We start from the raw sequence: 24,224 nt of genomic DNA on the forward strand, positions 1-24,224 counted from the left end.
TACTTCACAATAGAAAATAAATATTCCAATTTACTGAATGGTTTAGTAATACCTCATATCTGGAACCCAACTCAAGCCCATACTGTGTGACTGGATCTTCATATCCTCGTATCCTCTTGCCCCAAAGCATTACTAGGATCATGAGAGATACATAGAGGCCAATGGTGCAACAATATTCAACAATTCCAGCCGAGCTACAAGCAGCCCATCTTTGCAGAAGTGTTGGTAAGAGAGGTATGACAACTGGTGACCAAAGAACCAGCACCATGCACGCAGAAGCAACAAGCCTATGGAACGAAAGAAACAAATACAAATGGAAACCAGCTATAATTCAAGCAGCAACCAAAAGTTTTAAGCTGAGGCAAGAAACAACACAAAGATTGCACTAAAAGTAGAAGACAAAAGCTTTTAAAGTTCAATAAGTACTTGAGAAAACAAGGGTAACATTTATGAAGCCTAACATTAACTCAACGAGAGATGCAATAGCTCTTCCGAAGAATAGGCCAGAACACAGAAAACCACAAAACTTCCAACACGTCTAAAACAAAACATGCTAGGATCCATAAAATTGATGACATTTCTTTGTGAACACTTATGTCACATAGGCATGGGTACAGGTATGTTAGTGTCCCAGGGTTCGGATCTGGGATTGAACCTGCATTGGGTCTACTGGACTGACCCATAAATAAAGGAATAGGGAGTCCAATTAGGGTTATCGATGTAATAGGGATTTTACTCTGGTGATGGATGCTCTAACTGGGTTAGGGCAGTGCTGAAAACCAGAGCTGGACAGTGGCTAGAGATGCTTCAATATCATAAACTTGAGGGCACCAGCCTCACCAAGGACTCACACAAGAAAAACCTCAAACTAAAGGTGCACAAACTTGTATTGCTGAGACTTAAAGTACAACAGAAAAACAGGCCTCACAGCCCATCCAAAGCATGTGAATAGTCATCCTTCATATAGAGGGTGACTACATAAGAAGTCATAGAACTAGACGTTGGTCTAGTTCCAACAGCTAGAACTGTAGCTGTTGGGACTAGTCAACTCCGAGTCAAAGTCAAAAAGGTCAAAACCTAAAATAAGAAACAAGAATAATGCATAAAAAAAGGGAAAAACTACATAAAGATCCTAAGTACCAGAATATATGTATATATATATATATGTATATATATATATATTTATTTATATAAATATATATGTATATAAAACATATATTAGCTGACTAATGTATGAAATATACAATACCTACATATATTATATTATATTATATATATATATATATATATTATAAATCTGGACACATAGATTCTAACACCTCGCCTCAAACTTACGGTGTAATGATTGAAAGATTGCCAAGAAGAAATTGAAACCTGACAGCAACAAGAGTCTTGGTAAAGAAATCTCCTAATTGATATTCATATAGAACATAGGAGAGGTCAATTTTTTTCTAAAGAAACTCTTCACGAACATAGTGACAATCAGAGTACAATTTATATCGCCAACCATCATATGTTCGGACAGGTATGGCAGCGTTCCAGGCAAATCTTTGTCTGGGATCAAATTTAGAGTGCGTGCTTTTCAGGATCGTTGTCTCCTATTTTGTGTTTTGTTGATTGATGTGTGCTATAATGTGCTTATTGCCACATGAATGTATGTGTGTGATTGACTGAATATGAGATTGGTTGACTGTCTTTAAATTACTACGCGATGGCATATGCATGCTAGCAATTGTAACTGCTTAGGACAAATTAGGCGGGGTATTGAGTTGAACATCTCCTCGACCCCGATTGTGCATTAGTGAACATCCTAGTATGATATTTACATAGGACAGCTACGAGCCAAGCACGGATCGGGACTACTCTCCGTGGTTCGGCTAAGTTTTTTGTATGACGTGATTGTTATGTTTGATTGATATGAATGATATAAATTTTTCGTTAGCATTGCCATTGGACAATGATGCAATTGAATGAATTTGAAGGGTAGAAATACCCATAAAGTATGACAGCTAGCTAAGAGTATTGATTGTATGTGTAGCCTTGTATGGATGCGTTTTGAGGTATGAATGCACTCCTGAAGTGAACCAACCTTGTGTGCTAGCTAGTTTTATTGTAAATATGCCCTCATAATGATCAATTAAGAAAGAATAATTGATGGAGGCCAGTGAGTTATGGCAATGTGTTTGGGATATGTCCCGCCCTGGCCACTGGTCTCGTCTGCTTAAAACGCATGTGGTACAAGGCCCAAGATATCGTTATGTGATGTTGATAGCCTCCAAGGTTATCAATCGGTTGAACAAATGTGCTTGGAGTATTGGGCTCCCGCCTAGCCAACTTGGGCGTCCTAGGGAAGGCTGAGCAACTCCCTTTGAAATTTACACATCCATGGATGATTGCTCTACCGCTACAGTGTGAACGGATCTGTATCGTTTCGGTCATAGGGGTTGTCTCCCAACTGTAGGTCGCCCGTGGTGTGTACACACCTGTGTTTGCACCCACAAGAGCTGTCAATTCACTGAATTGAATGTAGCATGAAGTAAATGTGTTTAAATTGGATATGATGTGTGGATTGTGGTCATTGAGAAGTCTCTACATATTGTGGAATATGTGAGGGTCTCCCATAATAAGTCATATGATTGCATGCACTTATCATGATAGTGTAGTGTTTATGTGTTCGTATAGCTTACATCCCAGATTTGAGCCTTTACCTTAGAGAGTTAGGGATTTATCTAGTTTATTGTCATACTGCGAAGGCTAAGCTTCTGTTCTTTACCTTTTTTAGGTTTTGGCGGACCCAAGGTAGTAGGTTCATCAGATGACCGCTCAATTCCTACTGGGGAGATTTTGAGTCTCTTGTCGTGTCATGTTTTGAGTCTTATCTATGTCACATGGATGCGGTACGGTACAGGTAAAGGTACAACGGTATAGGTTCAGACACGGTAATTTTAAAAATTGTGGGTACTCGGTACGACAAATTTTATATTTTCAAAAATGATAAAATAAAAAAAAACATGAATGGTTCACTTCACTTCATTCTCAAAAAACATTTTTTGGGTAAGTGGGTACAAATCCCCTACCATTTCCTCCCCCTGAACAAGGTGGTGGAAGGAGAAGGGAGATTCTTCCCTCACTGCAGGACAACAATGCCCTTGCGTTTAGCTGGCGACTGTCTAGCAGTGCTGGCAAAAAGGCAGGCGCCGTTGTCCAACAGCGGGGGACAATCTCCATTCTCCTTCCACCACCATTTCAAACAAAAACAAAAAAAGAAAAATGAGTACATGACAGTCGCTGCTCAGGCTCCCAGCCCACACAGTGATGCATTCCAGGTATAAACTTATTTTAGATTTCTTATATTTGTCTTCGTTTCGTTCTACGCAATGCCTCCGTACACACAGTGCCTTCGTGATGCTGATGAGCAGAAACCCCCAAATATAGAAAATGAAGACAAACTGTAGCGTTTTATATCATTTCAGGTCGGGCTGGAGCGGGTTCAGACTCGGAACCAAACTCCAAGCGTGAAGAGGAGCCCGACACCGGATGTCTCTTCCTCTTCGTCACTTCTCCCTCGTCTTCCTCTCTGCCTCCCTCTTTGTTGCCCTCTTAGCCGCAAGTGAGCACCGATGCAGAGAAGAAGAAGGCGGAGGATTGTGCAGTGGTGAAGGAGGTGAACAGTGGCTGCAGCGCACAGGTGATCCGTCGACGGCGGCATACAGGTGAGCCATCGTTCTCTCTCTCTGTCTCTTCTTTCTTTTCCTCTTCCCTTTCGTTGTTTCTGTCGTTTTTTTTTTCCACTGACTCGAGTCTTCTCCCTCTCTCCCGCATGGCCTTCCTCTTGCGCAACCCTCTCCCTTCTCTGTCAATGCCCTCTCTCTGCCCACACTCTCTACTGCCCGCCTATCTCTTTCTCTGCATTCTCTCTCTCTTTCTCTCGCACCTGCCCTCTCTCCCTCAGCACTCTCCGTCTGTTTTTCCCTCTTCGTCTGAACTCTTTCCCTTATGTGTGCTGCCACTCTCCTCCTCCTTCCCGACAGCTCTCTCCCACACGGTCCCTCTCCTATGCTACCCTCTCGTCTCCAGTCCCCCACACGCTCTCCCCTCTGCCCAAACTCTCTCAGTCAGTCTCCCTCTCCTCATTTTCTGTTTGCTTTCCCCTCTCCTTCAACTAAGCACTCTCCCTCTCTGCACACTCTCTCTCCCGCCAGTTTTTCCGCACTCCGAGGGTCTCCCATCTTCAGCCGAACCAGCTCTTCACTGCCAGAGGCCCTATTCTAATGGCAGACCCTCCTCTTGCATTCTTTTCGCTCTTTTTCACTATTTTTGTGGTTGTTTGATCGGACCGCAGCTTGGGGATGCCTCTTTCCCCTCATAACAACGAATAGAAGGCATTGGTGGTGGCGGCATCGTTAATTTTTGCCGAACACTTGAGGTGGCTGCCGGAAACACTACGACAGTTTGGACTCTAAGATTAGGGTGAGCGAGGCCTAATCGAGCCTAAATTGTTTAATATTTTATGTTAGCACATGTATAATTATTGATTGATCATGCTACACTAAGATTGGAAGATTTAAAATGCATATTAGCGACGTTGTTATTTTGGGGAAAGTCTAGAACTATTTTGGAGGGGCGAAGATCCATGTCTACAATGATCTTTTTAGCATGATGAATTAATATTCGAAGCAATCAGGAAGCATGACAGAGATTGTGATGATGTGGAGAAGGTTTAGAACCGTTTTAGCGAACTCATGAAGTATGCTTTTGTTGATGTGCATGCACGTCGTTTGTTGGGAAAGAGTATGTATGTTAGGAAGACGCCTCAACTAAGGAAGCAAGGGAGAAACACGAGTGATTGGTTCAAATGAATGCAAATGAATGAAATTGAAGGGTAGTTGTACCCGTAATGTTATGACGGATAGCTAAGAATGTTAACTATATGTGTAGCCCTCGTGTGGAGGCAATTGGAGGTATGAGTGCACTCGCGAAGTGAACCAACCTTATAAGCTAGCCGGTCGTTTTGTGAATGAATGTACTTTCATAATGATAATTGATAAATAAGAAAGAATAAGAGATGAGAGGCCAGTAGGTTGTGACTATGTGTTTGGGAGATGTACCACCTTCGTCACTGGTTTCGCCTACTCGAAGCGTAGGCGAGGCAAAGCCCCAAGGTATTGTTGTGTGATGTGCTTGGAGCGTTGGGCTCCCGCCTTCCCAAACTAGGTGTCATAGGGAAGGCTGAGCAACTATCCTTGGAATTCACATATCCATGGATGACTGCTCTTCCGCTGCAGCGTGAATGAATCTATATCGTTTCGGGCCACCATGGGGGTTGTCTCCTAACTGTAGGTCGCCCGTGGTGTGCACGTGTTTGCACCCACAAAAAACTGTCAATTCACTAAAGCTAATGTAAATGAAAAGAATGTGAATGAAGTGATTGTAAATGATGTGTTTAGGCATGAATTGCATGTGACTATTGAATGTGTTATTGTAGTCATTCAATGGCCTTTGCATGTTCATACGATGAGAGAGATAGAGCCAAAAAGGATTTTTCACTTACGTAACCCTAATCTCTTTTAAAAGAGATTAGGGCTGGCTGTAAACATTTTACAAAAAAGGTCCAATAACAATATGAAAATATTTAAAGAGCACCTCTTTAACTTTCTAATATTTCAATAAAACTCTTTTAACACTCCCCCTCAAGCTGGAGCATATATATCAATCATGCTCAGCTTGTTACAACATCTCAGGAAATCGCCTATAGGAAGAGCCTTGATAAGGATATCAGCTGCTTGATCTTCTGAGGAGACATGAATAGTGCTAACAATTCCTTCTTGAACTAAGTCTCGAATATAGTGGCAATCCACTTCAATGTGTTTAGTCCTCTCATGGAAGACAGAATTGTTAGCAATATACGTAGCTGCCTTGTTGTCACAATACACCTTCATTGGGAGATTCACTGAAACACCCAACTCTAAAAGTAGTGATCTAACCCACGACATTTCAGCTGCAGTTTGAGTTATAGCCCTATATTCCGATTCAGCACTAGAACGAGCCACCACATTCTGCTTCTTGCTCCTCCAGGAAATAAGATTACCCCCCACAAAAACACAAAAACCTGTAGTAGACTTTCTGTCATCTACAGACCCTGCATAATCAGCATCACTATATGCTTCGATGTCAATACATTCTCCCTTTTTGAACCATAACCCCTTTCCCGGGACTGATTTCAAGTATCTAACAATCATTAGAGCAGCATCCCAGTGAACCTTCCGGGGTTTTTCCATGAACTGGCTTAACTTATTCCCAGCAAAGCTAATGTCGGGACGAGTAACAGTCAAATATAACAGTTTCCCTATCAGGGATCGGCAGGATCTAGAGTCAAATGGCTCTGAGTCATCATCATGTATATGAATGCGGGGATTCATGGGAAGTGTGGCAGGTTTATCCCCCAATAGTCTTGTTTCCTGCAGAAGATCAAGAACATATTTCCTTTGAGACACTACAACTCCTTTATTACTACGAGCCACCTCAATACCAAGAAAATACCGGAGTTGTCCAAGGTCTTTAGTAACAAAGTGTTGCTGTAAAAACTCCTTTGTGTGAGCTATCTCTTGATCATTTTCCCCAGTAAGAACAATATCATCCACGTAGACAATCAATATCACCATCCCTGATGAGCCTCGCTTGATAAACAATGAGTGATCAAGCTGGGATCTGCAAAATCCACACTTAGATAACACATCAGTAAGCTTTTGGAACCATGCACGAGGACTCTGCTTAAGTCCATAAATAGCCCTCTTTAATTTGCATAACTTGGAACACTCCCTCTGTCGCTCAAAACCAGGTGGTTGCTGCATATAGACGGTTTCAGAAATGTCTCCATACAAAAAAGCATTTTTCACATCCAGTTGGAAGACAGGCCACTCTTGCTGGACAGCAAGAGATATAATCAATCGAATGGTACCCAACCCAGCCACAGGCGAAAAAGTCTCAAAGAAATCAACACCGTAAGTCTGAGTATATCCATTTGCGACAAGACGTGCCTTGAACCTTTCAACTGAACCATCAGAATGATACTTGATGGTGAATACCCATCTTGATCCAACTACATCACAGTGCGTCGGGGGATCTACCAAATCCCAAGTCTCCCGAGAAAGAAGAGCATCCATTTTCTCCTGCATGGCTTGTCGCCAACGTGGATCTAACAGGGCTTGATGGTGAGAAGACGGGATAACATGATTAGATAGAGCTTGATCAAACTGCACCAAACTTGTACTCAAACAATCAGTAGAGACAGAATTAGAAATAGGATGTAGTGTACACTGTCGCTTGCCTTTGCGAATGGCAATAGAGAGATCTGCTGCAAAATGGTCATCATTGAAACCTGAGTCAGTCTTATCAGTGGAGCTTACCTCTTGAGATGATGTTAGTGGACAGTTGAGAGAGGGACCTAGACGACGAGTGTAAACCAACGGAGGATCAAGGAAACATTCATGTGACCTAGGTTGAGATGGTGGAAATGACTCAAGTGACACTGGTGGAATAGGAAGAGGTACATGTACATGCATCTCAGACAAAGATGGACTTGACGATGCAAAATAAGGACGAGACTCAAAGAAGGTAACATCCGCACTGATAATGTCTTTCTTAGTCAGGGGATCAAAGCATTTATATCCTTTTTGATTGGCTGAGTAGTCAATAAAGACACATTTGATGGCTTGGACAGCAAGTTTATTTTTGTTTGGGCCTAGAGTATGTGTAAAGCAAGTGCATCCAAATACTTTGGGAGGTAAGTGAAATAATGGACGCCCTGGATATAGAATTTGAATGGGAATACGTTCTTGGATGGAGGAAGAGGGTAATCTATTAATGAGGTAACATGCAGTAAGAATAGCATCACCCCAAAAATAAGCAGGCATGTGAGAATGTAGCATAAGGGTGCGAGCCACATTTAAGAGTTGCCGATGTTTGCGTTCGGCTACACCATTTTGTTGGGACGTATGCGGACAAGTATATTGAGGGTGAATTCCATGATTGGCATAAAACTGAAGCAGAATAGAAGACTTGAATTCAAGAGCATTATCAGTGCGAATATTTTTAACAATGAGACAAAACTGAGTTTTTATTTCATTGACAAACTTTTGAAGAATACATGACTTCAGATCTTTCCCTTAACAAGAAAACCCAACTGACTCTAGTAAAATCATCAACTAAAACAAGATAGTATCGGAAACATGACCGAAAAGGAACTCGACTAGGACCCCATACGTCCACATGAATGAGATCAAACGGACTCTGACTAGACGGACTCTGACTAGAAGGAAAGCTGCTCCGTGTATGCTTGCCCAACTGACAAGCATCACATAAGAAGGACTCTGATGCAGGAATATCTGGAAACATGCGACGAAGTTTTGGTACTGACGGATGACCCAGTCTGAGATGCCATTGGAAAGGAGAAGGCTTTGAAGAGACTGAAGATGCAGCAACATCAACTGGGATCGACAGAAAATAAAGTCCCTCACGTTCATGGCCGCCACCAATCATCTTCCCAGTTGGTAAGTCCTGAAAAGAACAGGAGTCAGGTTCAAAAATGACTTTACATTGTAAGTCGATAGCTAGCTGCTTAACAGATAACAAATTAACAGGAAACTGAGGAGCATATAACACGTGTAATAGTGCCTAAATGTGGAAGGTAGACATCACCGCTGCCCAAAACAGGAGACAGCTTGCCATCAGCCAGCCTAACATGCTATGGTGTAGAAAATCTGACAAATGATGAAAAAATCTGTGGCTGATTACAACAATGTCTAGAAGCGCCAGAATCTATCATCCATGTCATACGTGGATCATCAGTAGGAGCACCAACAGAGAATGCTGAACCTATAACAGTAGCATTGGCAAATGTAGAGGTAGATGTAGAGGCAAACCTTTGACCAAGAACACGATCATATTCATCCTTACTTAAGTTAAGAGAATATGACATAGATGTAGAAGGATCAGTAGAAGACCCAACCATAGATATTGTTGCCTTTGAATGAGTTGCTTGGGATGAAGAAGGACCTTTGTTTGTGGCGAGTCTACCTCCACGACGTCCAGAGGAAACGTTAGAACGGAGGTGAGGATGTTTGTCCCAACAACGATCCTCTAGATGACCAATTTTGCCACAATAAGAGCACTGAAATCTGACACGTCCTACACCACGGCCTGTACCACATCCCCTACTGCCACCAAAAGAACTGGGGACCCGTCCTCCTGATATCACAAGAGCAGAGACTGGTGTGTCTTGCGTATTCTGAGAAAGAGTGACTGCAAGACGACTCAGCCTATTATACGTGTCTGCTAGATCTGGAAGATCACTGCCTGTGAGAATTTGAGACTTTGCCACAGAGTATTCTGGAGATAAGCCAGATAGAAACTTTGCTACCATACCAGTTTCAAAATGTGATGCATAACAATGTTGGCAAAGTGGACGAAGAGCCTTTAACCGTTCATATGCAGCAGTCAAAGTAGCAAAATACTGAGATAAATCCTGATCTCCTTATCGTATGTTGCATAGCTCTTCTTCCAATTGCAGGATTTTAATTACATTAGTAGCATGCGAATATGTCTTCCTCAAGAAAGACCACATATCCTTGGCCTTGGTGTAATATGCAATAGATGCGGCTATATGAGACTCCACACTATTCATAATCCAAGACATAACAATATAATTATCTTCATCCCACGCAGCTATATCCCCTTTTTCTCAGTAGGTTCATCCTCCTCAAGAACATATCTTTTTTTATGCCCAGCCATAGACATCATGAACACCCTAGACCATATTTCATAGTTTGAACCATTCAATTTTATCGTGGTTCCATAAGAGAATGAATTTCCAGCCATCTTGTATTCAATAGAACTTTCTGATTTACTGTTTTCAGCCATAATAAATCAAGAGGACCCAGCTGGCTAGTAATATTAGAGGTATATCAAAATCACTGCAATGCAGGAGAATCTAAAAATTCTTACAGCTCCAATATCAAATCAGAAGTTCAATAAAGCAGGCAGCAACCCAGGCATAAACTCTGAATATTTCCAGCAGACACAAGCAGCAATATTGACTGAAATTTAGGCAGTAAAACAGGAAAGAAACACAGCAGACACTCAAATAATAGTTGCAGCCGATGAAGACAACACAGGCAGGAAATCTTCAAGAGACAGTAAATATTAACTTCAACAATATCTGCCAAAGACAGCAACTACTTCCACCATCAACAAATGTATGCTGCTATTCTTAAATACAGCCACACCACATAAGACTGGTTGTCCACGACATATGGCAAGAATCTCAACATAATCAAATGTTAGATTTCATACTTACGATCAGCAGCAGTCCACAGCTCACTAAACTTTAACTTTCAGATTTCATATCCACAATCTATAGGACAAACTTAACATCCACGATCTATAGGATATTTTGCTCCCCACGGTCAACACAAAATCTGATCACAGCAGCCATATCATCCACAAGATTGATAAACAAGGATCTGATCACGCCTTCCACATAGGCGTGATCAGGTCCTTCCCCACTCAGCCCCCTCAACCTCTATTCTCTCACCGTCTCCTTATTGGGTGGTAAGAAAGAATAGAGGTGGGAGATGAAAAAGAGGGAGAAAGGAAGAGATCACCGGAGGGAGAGGTCACCGGAGTGTTCACCGGAGAGCCGCCGGAGAGAGAGGTCGCCGGAGGAAGAGGTGGCTGGAAAAGCTCACTTGGCTGGCTCTGATACCATGATACGATGAGAGAGATAGAGCCAAAAAGGATTCTTCACTTACATAACCCTAATCTCTTTTAAAAGAGATTAGGCTGGCTGTAAACATTTTACAAAAAAGGTCCAATAACAATATGAAAATATTTAAAGAGCACCTCTCTAACTTTCTAATATTTCAATAAAACTCTTTTAACACATGTCGTGGTATATGTGAGGGGCTTCCATGACAAGTCATGTGACTATATGCCCTATCACGTCATGATAGTGATTTGTTTTCGTAATTGTTTATCCTAGATTTGAGCCCTTACCTAAAAGGGTTAGGGAATTATCTGGGATGTTGCCATACTGCGAAGGCTAAGCCTTCTGTTGTTTTATTTTTCAGGTTTTGACGGACCTGGGGCAACAGGTTGATCAGATGGCCAAACTCACATCCTACTGGAGAGGTTTTGGGTCAATTGTAGTGCCGACGCATCATGTTTTGGTCTTATTGATGTCTTGTTTTTGTTAGACATCAATGTTGTGATTTGGGGCATTTTTGTCATACGTGTTATTGACAAATATGAAGTGAATTTTATACTAACTGACTTTATTATATAATGGAAAGTTTGCCCCATTGTCTTTGACTTGCATAGCTCATTTTCTTTTGATTCGTTGCATAGCAGCAAAAAAACACAGTACCCGATCCAAACAAAAAAATTTCTTCGATTTTATACAATGATCTAGCGTCGAGCCCTGCTGCAGAGCTCGACGCTAGATCATTACTGCTTCAGTGTACCCGAGTACTGAAGCGGGTACGTGAGGCAAATTCACGTACCCGTGTCACGTAGAGTCTCATTGATGTTTTGTTTATGTTAGACATAAATGTTGTGGTTTTAGGACATTTTTTTCATGTGTATTATTGAGAAATATGAAGTGGTTTTTGTTAGAATATCACGTAATAGGGAACCGGGTCCGGATATGAACCCGGCACCCATGGGCACGAGAACCGAGGATGGCTCAGTGCCCTAGGCGGGTTTCCTCTCCCTCTTATTTTCTGATCAAGGATTGTAATCAGTTGATTAAGTGATAATAGACTCTCTCTCCTAGGGTTGCGGTTTTGCCCCTAGGTTAGAGCTTCTTCGTGGTTTTTTTCCTCTTCTTAAGGTTTTCCACGTATATCTTGTGTTGCTTCTTCGTTTCTTCTTCCGTTGCGTGTTTCTACATGGTATCAGAGCCAGTGCGTGTGGGGTTCAGTCTGTGATCGTGGAGTTTCCGCCGTTCTTGTGCCGCTGCCGTCGTTTCCGCCGCCGCTGCCGGTGTTGTCTTTTTCGCCGCCGCCGCCGTCGCTCCCTGATTTGTTTCCGCCACCGCCTGCGACGCCGTCGTCGCCCTTTGCTTTGTCGCCTCTTACGCCGCCGTCGTCGCCTCTTGCGCTGTCGCCGCTGCTCTTGAGCCGTCACTGCCTCTCTTACGCAGCACTCCCTCACGTGTTTTCTGGTGTTGGATATTGTTTGTCTTTGGTGCTCGTGATGGCCGCAGAGATGACTCCCAAGATCGATGTTGCCTTTGACACGTTCAAGTCACCTCTATTCGGCTGAACAAAGACAACTATCTCTCTTGGTCTGCTGCGCTGGAAATTGGAATCACGAGTCGCGGTCGTCTGCCCTACATCACTGGGGAGAAACCCGCACCTAGTAAAACCGATCCTAGCTGGGCGACTTGGCGTTGGAGGATAGTCAAGTTAAGGTGTGGATTATTAGTTCTGTTTTTGTTGATATTCAGCCCCTTATTTTGCGAAAGTCAACCTCATATGACATGTGGACTGTGCTTGCGATGATGTATGGCCGTAAAAAGAGAGTCCTGCATACGTACCAGATCAAACGCAACATCTATTCCCTTAAACAGGGTGACTTGTCTGTGGCATCCTTTTATGCAGCCCTGAAGACTAAATGGGAGGAACTGGATTATCATGTGAATGATGACTGGAATTGTGGTTCTGATCATGCCCTGTACTGGCAGAAGGAGTGGATGGACCGGACGTTTATTTTTTTGGGAGGTCTGCGTGATGAATTTGAATCCATTAGGAGTCAAATTCTCAATTGTGACGAGACTGCTGGGATTGAGGAGGTGTATGCTCGGGTGGAATCTGAGGAACAACGCCGTCAGGTGATGCATATCGACTCTAGGTTCACCCTCAGCCTTTGTTAGCCGTGCTCCAGGGACTGGGCAGGGTCCTGTTCGACGTTGTAGTCATTGTAACAAGTTGGGGCATTCTGTTGATTTCTGTTGGGATATTCATCCTGAGAAGAGGCTCACCCGTGGTCGTCCCCCTTCTGGTCGGCGAGGTCCTCCTGTGCCCAACTCTAGTCATGGTAGCTCTTCCAGTGTTGAAAAATCAAAGCTTTCCTCTGACCAAATCAAGGAACTGCATGCTTATATCAGTCGGCTTTCTACTACTCAGGAGGACGCCTCCACGTCTGAGGGTGCTCAGTTAGCCCAAGCTCTTGTTGCCACAAGCGATCAAGGTAATCCCTCACTTGGTGATTGGATTGTTGACAGTGGAGCTACGCATCATATGACAGGGGACCCTAAGATGTTTCAAGAGTACAAATTGTCTTCAGGGCAGCAACGCGTGTCTATGGCTGATGGGTCTTCCATATCTGTGGCTGGAAAAGGGAGTTTGTCCTTGTTAAATAAATATCGTCTTCATAATGCTCTTCATGTTCCCAATATCCCTGTGAATTTGTTATCTGTCAGCAGTATTACAAAAGAACTCAATTGCAATCTAATTTTTTCTGCTGATCATTGTTCCCTGCAGGACTTGGTGACGGGGAAGAAGATTGGGATTGGTTCGGTTATTGATGGTCTCTACAGACTGCCCGTGCAGGTTGCTTCTACTCTCATTTCAGCCACTAGTGGACAGTTGTCGGGTGTGGAGGACAGGTCTACCATTATGCGATGGCACAAGCGTCTTGGACATCTCCCATTCCAATTGATTAAGAAGTTCCCTAATTTTTTTACTTCTGTTTCCATGGACTCCTTCACTTGTGAAGTGTGACAGTTGGCTAAGCATGTTAGGGCTTCGTACCCTATTTCTATCAATAAAGCCACACGTCCTTTTGCTTTGGTTCACTCTGATGTTTGGGGTCCTTCGGGAGTACCCACCTGTCATGGTTTTCATTACTTTATGACTCTTATTGATGACTACTCCCGGTGTACGTTCGTGTACCTGTTGAAAGAACGTAGTGAAGTCCCAGTCATTGTCAAAAATCTTGTTGCATTTGTTGAGAATCAATTTCAGACGTCTGTTCAGACTTTCCGCACTGATAATGCTAGAGAGTATTGTAAATCAGGCCTGATCTTGAGAATACAAATGCTTCAAGAGATACACTCTTGAAGATCCCAACAACTTCAATAGGTAATACACAACCAAGCCTCAAACTTGAGGAGAAGATACCAAATCTATTAATCTCAAGAGAAGAATACACAAGAGAGGCCTAAAAGCCTTAACCAAACAAGGGACAACAGTCCCATATATATAGTACAATGAAAGGGAGAGAAGAAGGAGGAGTTGGCTGTTGGGCCAGCTCCAACGGCTAGAAATCTAGCCGTTGGAAGCTGGTCCAACAGCTAGTTCCCTTTTACAAAAAGGAAAAGGTAAAAATAGAAAAAGAAAAGAAATAAAAAATACATAAAAAATTAAAGGAAGCAAATAAAATAAAATACATAACACCTATGCATACATAGATATTCATATATACAAATCATATATGAAACATATGTATACTTACATAATGTCTAATATTTAAATTCTAACACTCCCCCTCAAACTTACGGTGTGATCACCGAAAGTTTGCCAAGAAGAAACTGAAAACGTGCTGAAGCAAGTGCTTTGGTGAAGAAATCTCCAAGTTGATATTCGGAAGGGACAAAGGATATATCGATTGTTCGGCTAAGATATTCTTCTCTCACATAGTGACAATCCATTTCAATATGCTTCGTCCTTTCATGAAAAGTATGATTGCTAGCAATGTAGATGGCACTTTTATTGTCGCAGCAGAGCTTGGTTGCTTCATTTAAGTCAATTCCAATGTCCTTCAATAAGCTTTTTAACCACACAATCTCCATGGTGGTGGTGGCCATGGCACGATATTCTGCTTCAGTTGATGATAGAGAGACTTTATTTTGTTTTTTGCACCTCCACGAAATAAGAGTCACCTAAAAAAACACAAAAACCGGTGGTGGAATGCCTGTTATTAGGATCTCCACCCCAATCAACATCAGTATAGGCAATCATATTCAAGTTTGATGAGGATGATAGAAAAAGTCCTTTAGTGATTGTGTGTTTGACATATCGAACAATCCTCAATGCGGCTCCCATGTGTACAGAAGTGGGTCTTTGTTGAAACTGACTTATGACATGTACCGCATGTGATATGTCAGGCCTTGTGATGGATAGATATGTGGGAGCTCCAACCAATTGACGAAATGGAGTGGGATTTTCTAGAATTTCTCCATCATCAATCTTCATCTTTACTCCTAAGGCTTCATGAGTGTCTACCACCTTGTCATCAGTGATACCTGCTTATAATGTCATTGGCAAACTTCATTTGTGAGAGTAAGTATCCTCTTCTACTATAAGCTACTTCAATACCAAGAAAATATGTTAGTTTACCCAAATCAGTCATTTCAAATTCATTCTTTAGAAAGTCTTTTACTTGCATAATTCCGTTGGCATCATTACCTGTAATAATCATATCATCTACATATAAAAGTAACACAATTATACCTATAGCAGTATTTTTAATAAACATAGCAGTGTCAGAATAACATGATTTAAAACCTTGTTTGAACATAACATTGCTAAACATGTCAAACCAAGCTTTTGGAGCTTGTTTCAAGCCATATAATGCCTTTCTAAGGTAAAGAACTTTTCCTTGAGGTAAATCAAGCCCAGGGGGTGAATCCATGTATACCTCTTCATTTAAGTATCCATTCAAAAAAGCATTTTTGACATCCAATTGATATATAGACCATTGTTTAATGGAGGCAATGGCAATAAGAGCTCTAACAGAGGTCATACGAGCAACAGGGGCGAAGGTTTCTTCGTAATCAATCCCATATTCTTGGGCATATCCTTTGGCAACAAGTCTAGCTTTATACCTTTCAAGTGATCCATCACTTCTAGTCTTGACTTTGTAAACCCACCTACATCCTATTGTCCTTTTCCCTATAGGAAGAGACACAATGTCCCAAGTTTTATTGTCTTCAAGGGCTCTAAGTTCATTGTTCATTGCTTCAATCCAATGTGGGTTAGTTTTGGCTTCAAGATAGGATGAAGGTTCAACATGAGAGTGAATAGCTAATAAGCAAGCTCTATGTTTTGGGGAAAAACACTCATAGGAAACAAATTTTTGAGGTGGATGAGAATCTCTTTGAGATCTCCTAAGAGTAGGTTGAGACTCTTGGATGTTTTGTTGAGACCTTCTCTTATAAACTATAACTTCTCTTGGTGATCCATCACTTCTTGGTGAAGATCTATCAAAAGGAGTATTCTCAACCTCATTTTGAGCATCATTATGTGAAGAAGGCAAAACATCATCATCATTATCAACATCATCATCACTTATCCATAAAAAAGAATAGTCATCTTCATGCTTGGGTTTATTTTCATTAAAGCCATTTTCTTCTTCTAAAAATATCACATTTCTTGAAACATACACCTTATCTTTTTCAATATCATAGCATCTATACCCTTTTTGAGTTTCGGAATAGCCAATAAAGACACATTGAATAGCCCTAGATGAAAGTTTATCATTTTTGTCATTTAAAATGAAACATTTGCAACCAAAGACTTTGAATCTTTTATAAGTTGGCTCCAAGTTAAAAAGTTTTTGAAAAGGTGAAATATTTTCTAAAACTTTAGAGGGCATTCTATTAATCAAGTAAATGGATGTTAAAATTGCTTCAGCCCAAAAATTTTTTGGAACATTTTTTGATATAAGAAGAGCTCTTGTTGTTTCAAGAATATGTCTATGTTTTCTTTCGGCGACTCCATTTTGTTGGGGGGTTTTGGGACAAGACTTTTGGTGTATAACTCCCTTTTCTTTTAGGAATTCATCAAATTCATTGGAAATGAATTCTCCCCCGGAATCACTTCTAAAAATTTTAAGGTTTGCATCAAATTGAGTTTTGATCATGTTGTAAAAGTTTTTAAAATTCATAAAGACTTCCGATTTGCGTTTAAGAAAGTAAACCCAAGTATATCGAGAGTAGTCATCCACAAAAATGACATAATAAAGCAAACCACCTTTAGACATAATAGGAGCGGGACCCCATACATCCGAATGCACTAATTCAAAAGGTGCTTTTGCAACAAAATTTCTATTTCCAAAAGGTAAAGCCTTAATTTTGGCTTTAATACAATCATCACAAGAGATCATTTCTTTACATTTCTCTTCCAAAAAAGGGATACAAGACATTTTTCCTAAACTTGAATGCCCAAGTCTTTGATGCCAAACTTGAATGTCACTCTTCTTGACTATATTGCAAGTAGGGTTGGAAAGATCCAAATAGTCAACATAGTAGAGATCATTTTTCCTAGAACCTTCCCCAATCGTCTTCTTGGAAAGATGGTCCTGTATCAAAAATTTATTTTGTGAGAAGACAATATCGCATCCATGATTTGTTATTTGAGAAACCGACAAGAGATTTAAGTTAAGTTTGGGAATAAATCTAACTTTTGGTATTTTAAAAACTTTTGAATTAAAATTTTGATCAATATTCCCAACACATTTGATTTCAAGAGGAGTTCCATCGGCGGTTTTAACAAATGTGCACGATTCTTCCTTAGTGCATTCGGTAAGCAAAGAATTACAAGGGGTCATATGAAATGAAGCTCCGGAATCAAGAATCCAAGAGTACTTACTTGATGATGTAGATGCCACGGTTGCTCCGGAGATTGGAGAAGTCCCTCCTCCTTTGAAAAGCGGTTGAAGAGCATCAATAAGCTTTGGTTGGAGGGCACTTACAAGTTTGTCTAGGTCAAATCGATTGCTTTCTTCATACATTGTCCCAGCCACACTTGTCTTTTTATCAAATCTCCTCAATTTAGGACATCTAAGTTTGGTATGTCCTTCTTCTTGACAATGGAAACATATAATCTTCTTGTTGCCATTATTGCTATGCTCATAGTTTCGATTAAAGTGAGGAGGCCTATAAGTTCTCATATGAGCACTGGGTCTTGAGGTAGCAAGAACACTTTCACTCTTGTCTTTTGAAAAATTGAGTCTATTCTCCTCCATTTGAAGTTCCGCTATGGCTTCGTTCATAGATGGCACTTTATGCCTATGGAGCAAGGAAGTTTTGACTCCATCATATTCCGATCTAAGACCAAGAATGAATTTATAAAATTTCTCCCTTTGAATTTGTTTTTCTCTAACTCCAATGTCTCTTGGATCATACCATTCGGGTTCAAATAGAGCAAGTTCGTCCCATAATTGCTCCATTTCTCCAACATATTCTTTAATGGACTTGTCTCCTTGTTGGAGACTTGCAATCTTCATTTGAAGATTGCACATGTAGGCCACATCCTTCATAGTGTGGGTTTTCTTGAGGAATTCCCAAGCTTCATGAGCAAAATTATGTTTTGCTATTTGGCCCATGGTTGTAGTATCAACACAAGCAATAATCCAAGTGATAATCTTGTGGTGTCCTATCTTCCACTCTTCCCATTTTCTCTCATATTCATTCATAGCCTTGTCTTTTTCAACTCCATCTAGTTCTTGAGCTTTACCATCTATGGTCTTGGTGAGGACTAATTGAGGTTCACTTTTTGACCCATCAACGAGTCCCCATAGGCCTTTACTTCTAATAAAATGTTCCATAGTTTTTGCCCAAGAAACATAATTTGATGAAGTTAATTTGGGAAGAGGAGTAGAGGAAGTTCTTTCATCCATAATGTGTACCTTGTAAAAGAGACGTTGAGGTAGTGCTAGGATGAAAAACAGCCACACAAAAATGAAGCTTTCGACGCGTCAAAGACTGCCACAATCTTCACCACCAAGGGAGCTTTATCCCGTCACAAATATCACCAAAAGAGGCCAGCAAAATAACAGCACCTTCTTGTGTCAAATTTCAGCCAACAATATATCGAACACCAGCAACACAAAGAGTAATAATTGGATCTTCCAAGCTCTGATACCATGTAAATCAGGCCTGATCTTGAGAATACAAATGCTTCAAGAGATACACTCTTGAAGATCCCAACAACTTCAATAGGTAATACACAACCAAGCCTCAAACTTGAGGAGAAGATACCAAATCTATTAATCTCAAGAGAAGAATACACAAGAGAGGCCTAAAAGCCTTAACCAAACAAGCGACAACAGTCCCATATATATAGTACAATGAAAGGGAGAGAAGAAGGAGGAGTTGGCTGTTGGGCCAGCTCCAACGGCTAGAAATCTAGCCGTTGGAAGCTGGTCCAACAGCTAGTTCCCTTTTACAAAAAGGAAAAGGTAAAAATAGAAAAAGAAAAGAAATAAAAAATACATAAAAAAGAAAAGGAAGCAAATAAAATAAAATACATAACACCTATGCATACATAGATATTCATATATACAAATCATATATGAAACATATGTATACTTACATAATGTCTAATATTTAAATTCTAACAAGTATGTCTCCCAATCCCTGGATGACTTCTTGAGGAGCAAGGGTATTGTTCATGAGACGTCCTGTAGCTACACTCCTCCACAGAATGGCGTGGCCGAATGAAAAAATCGCCATTTATTAGATGTCATCAGTGCTATTACGTTCCACAGGCACATTCCTAAGCGCTACTGGGGTGATGCTCTTCTCACAGGGCCCACCTTATTAACCGTATGCCTACTCGTGTGTTGAATGGTTGTACTCCTTACTCTGTGCTCAGGCCCACTCATAACCCCTGGCCTCTTACCTCGGGTGTTTGGGTGTATTTGCTTTGTTCATAACCATAGTCCAACCATCAAGAAACTTGACCCTCGGTCTGTCAAAGCTGTCTTCTTGGGGTATTCCTCAACTTAGAAGGGATATAAATGTGTTGATCCTACTACTTCCAAAATCTATGTCTCTCGGGATGTTACCTTCCATGAACATGAGGCGTATTTTCCTGTGAATCCTCTTCAGGGGGAGTGTATAGGGAACAGTGTGGAAGAATATTCTTCAAATCAGCTTATTCAGTTTATGGACTTCTTGGATTACAAGGCTAGTTACAATGTGGAAGATACAGTCAGAGATGATAGAGACAGTCATGTGGAAGGGGGACAGCCCGTGATAATTTATTTGGCCAGGTATACACCAGAAAGAAGAAAGATGTGGTTGAGGATGTTGATGTAACCAATCTCAATCCTGTGAGTTCCCCCGAATGAACCAAGTCCAATGAATGAAGAGCTTCCCATAGCCTTGCGCAAGGGGACCAGGTCATCCAGGTCATGTACTTCTCACCCTATTCAGAGATTTGTCTCATATGCGAAACTCAGTAAAGATTACAAATGCTTTATTACTTCTTTGTCTATGTCTGTGATTCCCAGGTGTGTGGAAGATGCTAGAGAGGATCCTAAATGGCTACAGGCCATGATAGAGGAGATGGATGCCTTGGCGAAGAACAACACGTGGGAAGTGGTTGATATTCCCAAGGGGACTCACTTAGTCGGTTCTAAGTGGGTGTTTAGTGTGAAGTATAAACCTGATGGTACTGTGGAACGGTATAAAGCTCACATGGTTGCAAAGGGGTTCAGCCAAAAATATGGGATTGATTATCTTGAAACCTTTGCTCCTGTTGCGAAACTGAAGACTGTGAGGGTCATCTTAGCACTTGCAGTGCAAAAGAAGTGGGGCATGAACCACCTTGATGTCAAGAACGCCTTCTTGAACGGCCATCTAGAGGAAGAGGTCTATATGAGCATGCCTCCTGGATATGCTCAAAGCTGAAAATGTTGTCATCTCAAGAAGGCCCTGTATGGACTGAAGCAGTCCCCCAGAGCATGGTTTGAAAGACTGAGGGTGGTAATGAAGACTAATGGGTACAAACACGGAAATGGTGATCATACCCTATTCATTAAGCAGAGAAATGGCCTGGTGAGCATTCTTCTTGTATATGTTGATGATATGATTGTCACAGGTGACGACGAAGAAGAGAAAAGGAAGATGAAGGAGAGGTTAGCTGCTGAATTTGACCTTAAAGATCTGGGAAAATTAAGGTACTTTTTGGGAATAGAGATTGCTAGATCAGAGACAGGGCTTGTTATGAGCCAAAGAAAGTATACTCCGGATCTTCTAAAAGAAACAGGTAAACTGGGATGCAGGCCCTTTCTAACTCCAATGGAGTCCGGTACAAAGATAAGTATCAAAACTGGTAACATCCTGGATGAGGAAGGAAAATGACGGTATCAGAGGCTGGTTGGTAAGCTTGTTTATCTTACTCTTACTCGCCCTGATATTACTTATGTTGTAAATGTGTTGAGTCAATTTATGCATGCTCCTACTGATTGTCACTGGAAGAGTGCAGAAAGAGTGTTGAGGTACCTGAAGAATGACCCAGGTAAAAGACTTCTTTATACACAACAGGACAAACTTAATATTGAAGGATACTCTGACGGCGATTGGGCAGGGTGCACAGATACTAGAAGGTCTACCACAGGGTACTGCATCTTTCTGGGAGGAAACCTGGTGGTATGGAGAAGTAAAGACAGGAAGTATGCTCTAGGTCCAATGCTGAGGCTGAATACAGGGCTGTTGCTATGGGGGTTACAATAATGTTATGGCTGAATATTCTTCTTGCAGATATTGGAATTGAAATGGAAGAGAAGATGAAGATGTATTGTGACAATAAGTCTGCAATTAACCTGGCAAATAATCATGTCCTGCATGACAGAACCAAACATGTGGAGATAGATCGTCACTTCATACGGGAGCGTATAGATTCAAAGGAGTTGATTCTTCCTTATATGAAGTCTGAAGATCAAATTGCAGATGTGCTAACTAAAGCCTTATGTACATCACAATTTGAAAAGAATGTTAGCAAGCTTGGCATGTTTGACATGTATGCCAAGCTTGAGGGGGAGTGTTAGAATATCACGTAATAGGGAACCGGGTCCGGATATGGACCCGGCACCCATGGGCGCAGGAAGCGATGATGGCTCGGTGCCCTAGGCGGGTTTCCTCTCCCTCTTATTTTCTGATCAAGGATTGTAATCAGTTGATTAAGTGATAATAGACTCTCTCTCCTAGGGTTGCGGTTTTGCCCCTAGGTTAGAGCTTCTTCGTGGTTTTTTTCCTCTTCTTGAGGTTTTCCACGTATATCTTGTGTTGCTTCTTCGTTTCTTCTTCCGTTGCGTGTTTCTACAGTTTTGTATGAACCGAATTTACTACATAATGGAATGTTTGCCCCATTATCATTTTGATGTGCATAGCTCCTTTTTACTTGATGTGTTGTTGCACCTTGACGTTTTACGTTTTTAATAAAAAAAATTATTTGGAGGTAAAAGTGTTGTGTGTGACATGGACAGCACACCACAGTCTTGTTGGTGAAGTTGCATTCCTTAGAGAAGTGGAGTTGATAAGTGTGGAAACTCATAAAAACATTTTGAGACTCATTGGTTTCTGTATCACAACACTATATCCATTCATGAAAAACCTGAGTCTTGCTCATTGTCTACGAGATCTGAAACTTGGGAAGAAGGTTTGGGGCTGGCTATCAAGGAAGCGTATTGCCCAGGAGACAGCTCATGGGATGGAATATCTGCACGAGTACTGGAATCCTAAGTTTATTCATCGTGATATGAAAGCTGCTAATATTTCTTAGATGAAAATTATGCAGCAGTGGTTGGGGACTTCGGCTAGCAATGCTGATTGATCCAAATTCCACCCTTGTGACAGGAAGATTAGCAGGAAAGATTTGGAGGGATCAATGCCATGGCCCAATCCGTGTACAGGTCTAGCTGCCTGAGCTTATTAAAATATTATTTTCTTTTTAAGATTTCTAACCATGAATTCTAACTTGATGACTTAAAATACCATAATTTTATTCTTTATAAAATTACCAAAAAATAACGCCACTTAAATATATTCATGAAAAGTTTGATTTTTTTTCCCTGCCCAATTACATTCTTCATAGATCTCAAACCAGTTAAATCAGAAACAAAAATTAGAACACATATCAACATATTAACATGTCAGCAGGTTTACAAAATACGTAGCGTACAAAAATGTTGGTCAGAAGTGACTAACTTTGCACATTTTATTTGTAGAAACACAAAAAGAGAACGTTTCGTTATTGAATTAAATTAACTCTCAACGTTCTTTATGCAAAATGCCAACTTATTATAATAAGAAAATCAAAATTGTTTTATTTTATTTATTCATACAATTCACATTTTTTTAGTTACTTTGGAATGGCCAAGCGTTTCAATTTCAACTTATTTTACCAATAAAAGGAATGACCAAGTGTTTCATCTTAACATGTTGTATTTTGAAAAGTTCAAAGTTTAAACTGACAATGTCAAAATTTTTAAAAAATAAATGAAACATACTATTTTCTATTTTTTTGTCACTATTTAGATTCTATACAAATTCCAAATGAGACTGTCACTTCTTACATGCAAAATAAAAATTATTTCAATGCCATCCAACATCTGATTTAGATGATTATAAATACATGATTCATTATTGTGGTTTACTTATATATTATTATTTTAGTTGTTCTTTCATCAACTATTCATTATTATGGATATTTTACATTTTATAATTTTGATCCTGAAACTTACACCTAAACGCATCAAGGCCTATGCCTCACTTTATCATGGTCTCAATGCTTCGCGTTGTTCCATCCATTTAACAACATTGATTATGAGACTCAACTTTTGAGTTTGGAACACCATTTTTCGACAAACAACAAAGCAAACATATTTGTGATTATATAAACAATTATAAGAATATGAACAAAGGGCTCAGAAGATATTTCACCTGTGAAAAAGTGGGCGTTGAGCAATACGTAGAAAAGAAATGAGTCTGTCTGTCAAACTCATTGCACCACGAATACCACCCCAAAGAAGTGCAACTTTTCCAATCGTTCTTAAGAAACCCCCTCTTTGTCCCAAATCTGCTAGGATGGCCACTAACCTGCTTGTATATTACAACTCATGAAAGAAATCTTACAAAAAGGACGATATATTCGCATTATAGAGGACGAGTTTTAAGCCATATTCTAGCTGACCTGTCTTGATCTACTCCACCATCATCCTTGATAGGTACCATAGGACTAGCCATAGAGATTGCTTTCTCAGCTAGAGTATTTACTATATTGTTCTTGCTTCCATCATGCAGTCTACCCTCAAGCTTGTTTTCTTCCTTCTCCAGATCCCCTACTGATGATCTTCCAAAAGAAGATGAACCATCAATTCCATGCCTCTGAAGAGGTCTCTGAGCCTGTGATTGGAAATAATGTGAATCCAATTCC

General features: G+C 40.7%; 1 protein-coding gene across 5 annotated transcripts in view; it reads right to left on the reverse strand.

Annotated features, from left to right (window-relative positions):
• LOC116257041 (uncharacterized) overlaps window positions 1-24,224 on the reverse strand; it is a 92,945-nt gene that overhangs the window by 24,990 nt on the left and 43,731 nt on the right. For all 5 annotated transcript variants that reach the window (XR_004173296.2, XM_031633642.2, XM_031633641.2 and 2 more), the window contains 3 exons: window positions 23,982-24,193; window positions 23,732-23,887; window positions 53-287 (listed from right to left, as the gene is read on the reverse strand). Coding sequence is in view for 4 of the 5 variants with exons in the window: in XM_031633642.2 (XP_031489502.1) it covers window positions 53-287; window positions 23,732-23,887; window positions 23,982-24,193 (603 nt within the window). In the remaining variant the exon portion in view is untranslated. The remainder of the gene's footprint in view (window positions 1-52; window positions 288-23,731; window positions 23,888-23,981; window positions 24,194-24,224) is intronic.

The sequence above is a fragment of the Nymphaea colorata genome, chromosome 7 (assembly GCF_008831285.2).
Source record: "Nymphaea colorata isolate Beijing-Zhang1983 chromosome 7, ASM883128v2, whole genome shotgun sequence".
In the NCBI taxonomy this organism is placed as follows: Eukaryota; Viridiplantae; Streptophyta; class Magnoliopsida; order Nymphaeales; family Nymphaeaceae; genus Nymphaea; species Nymphaea colorata.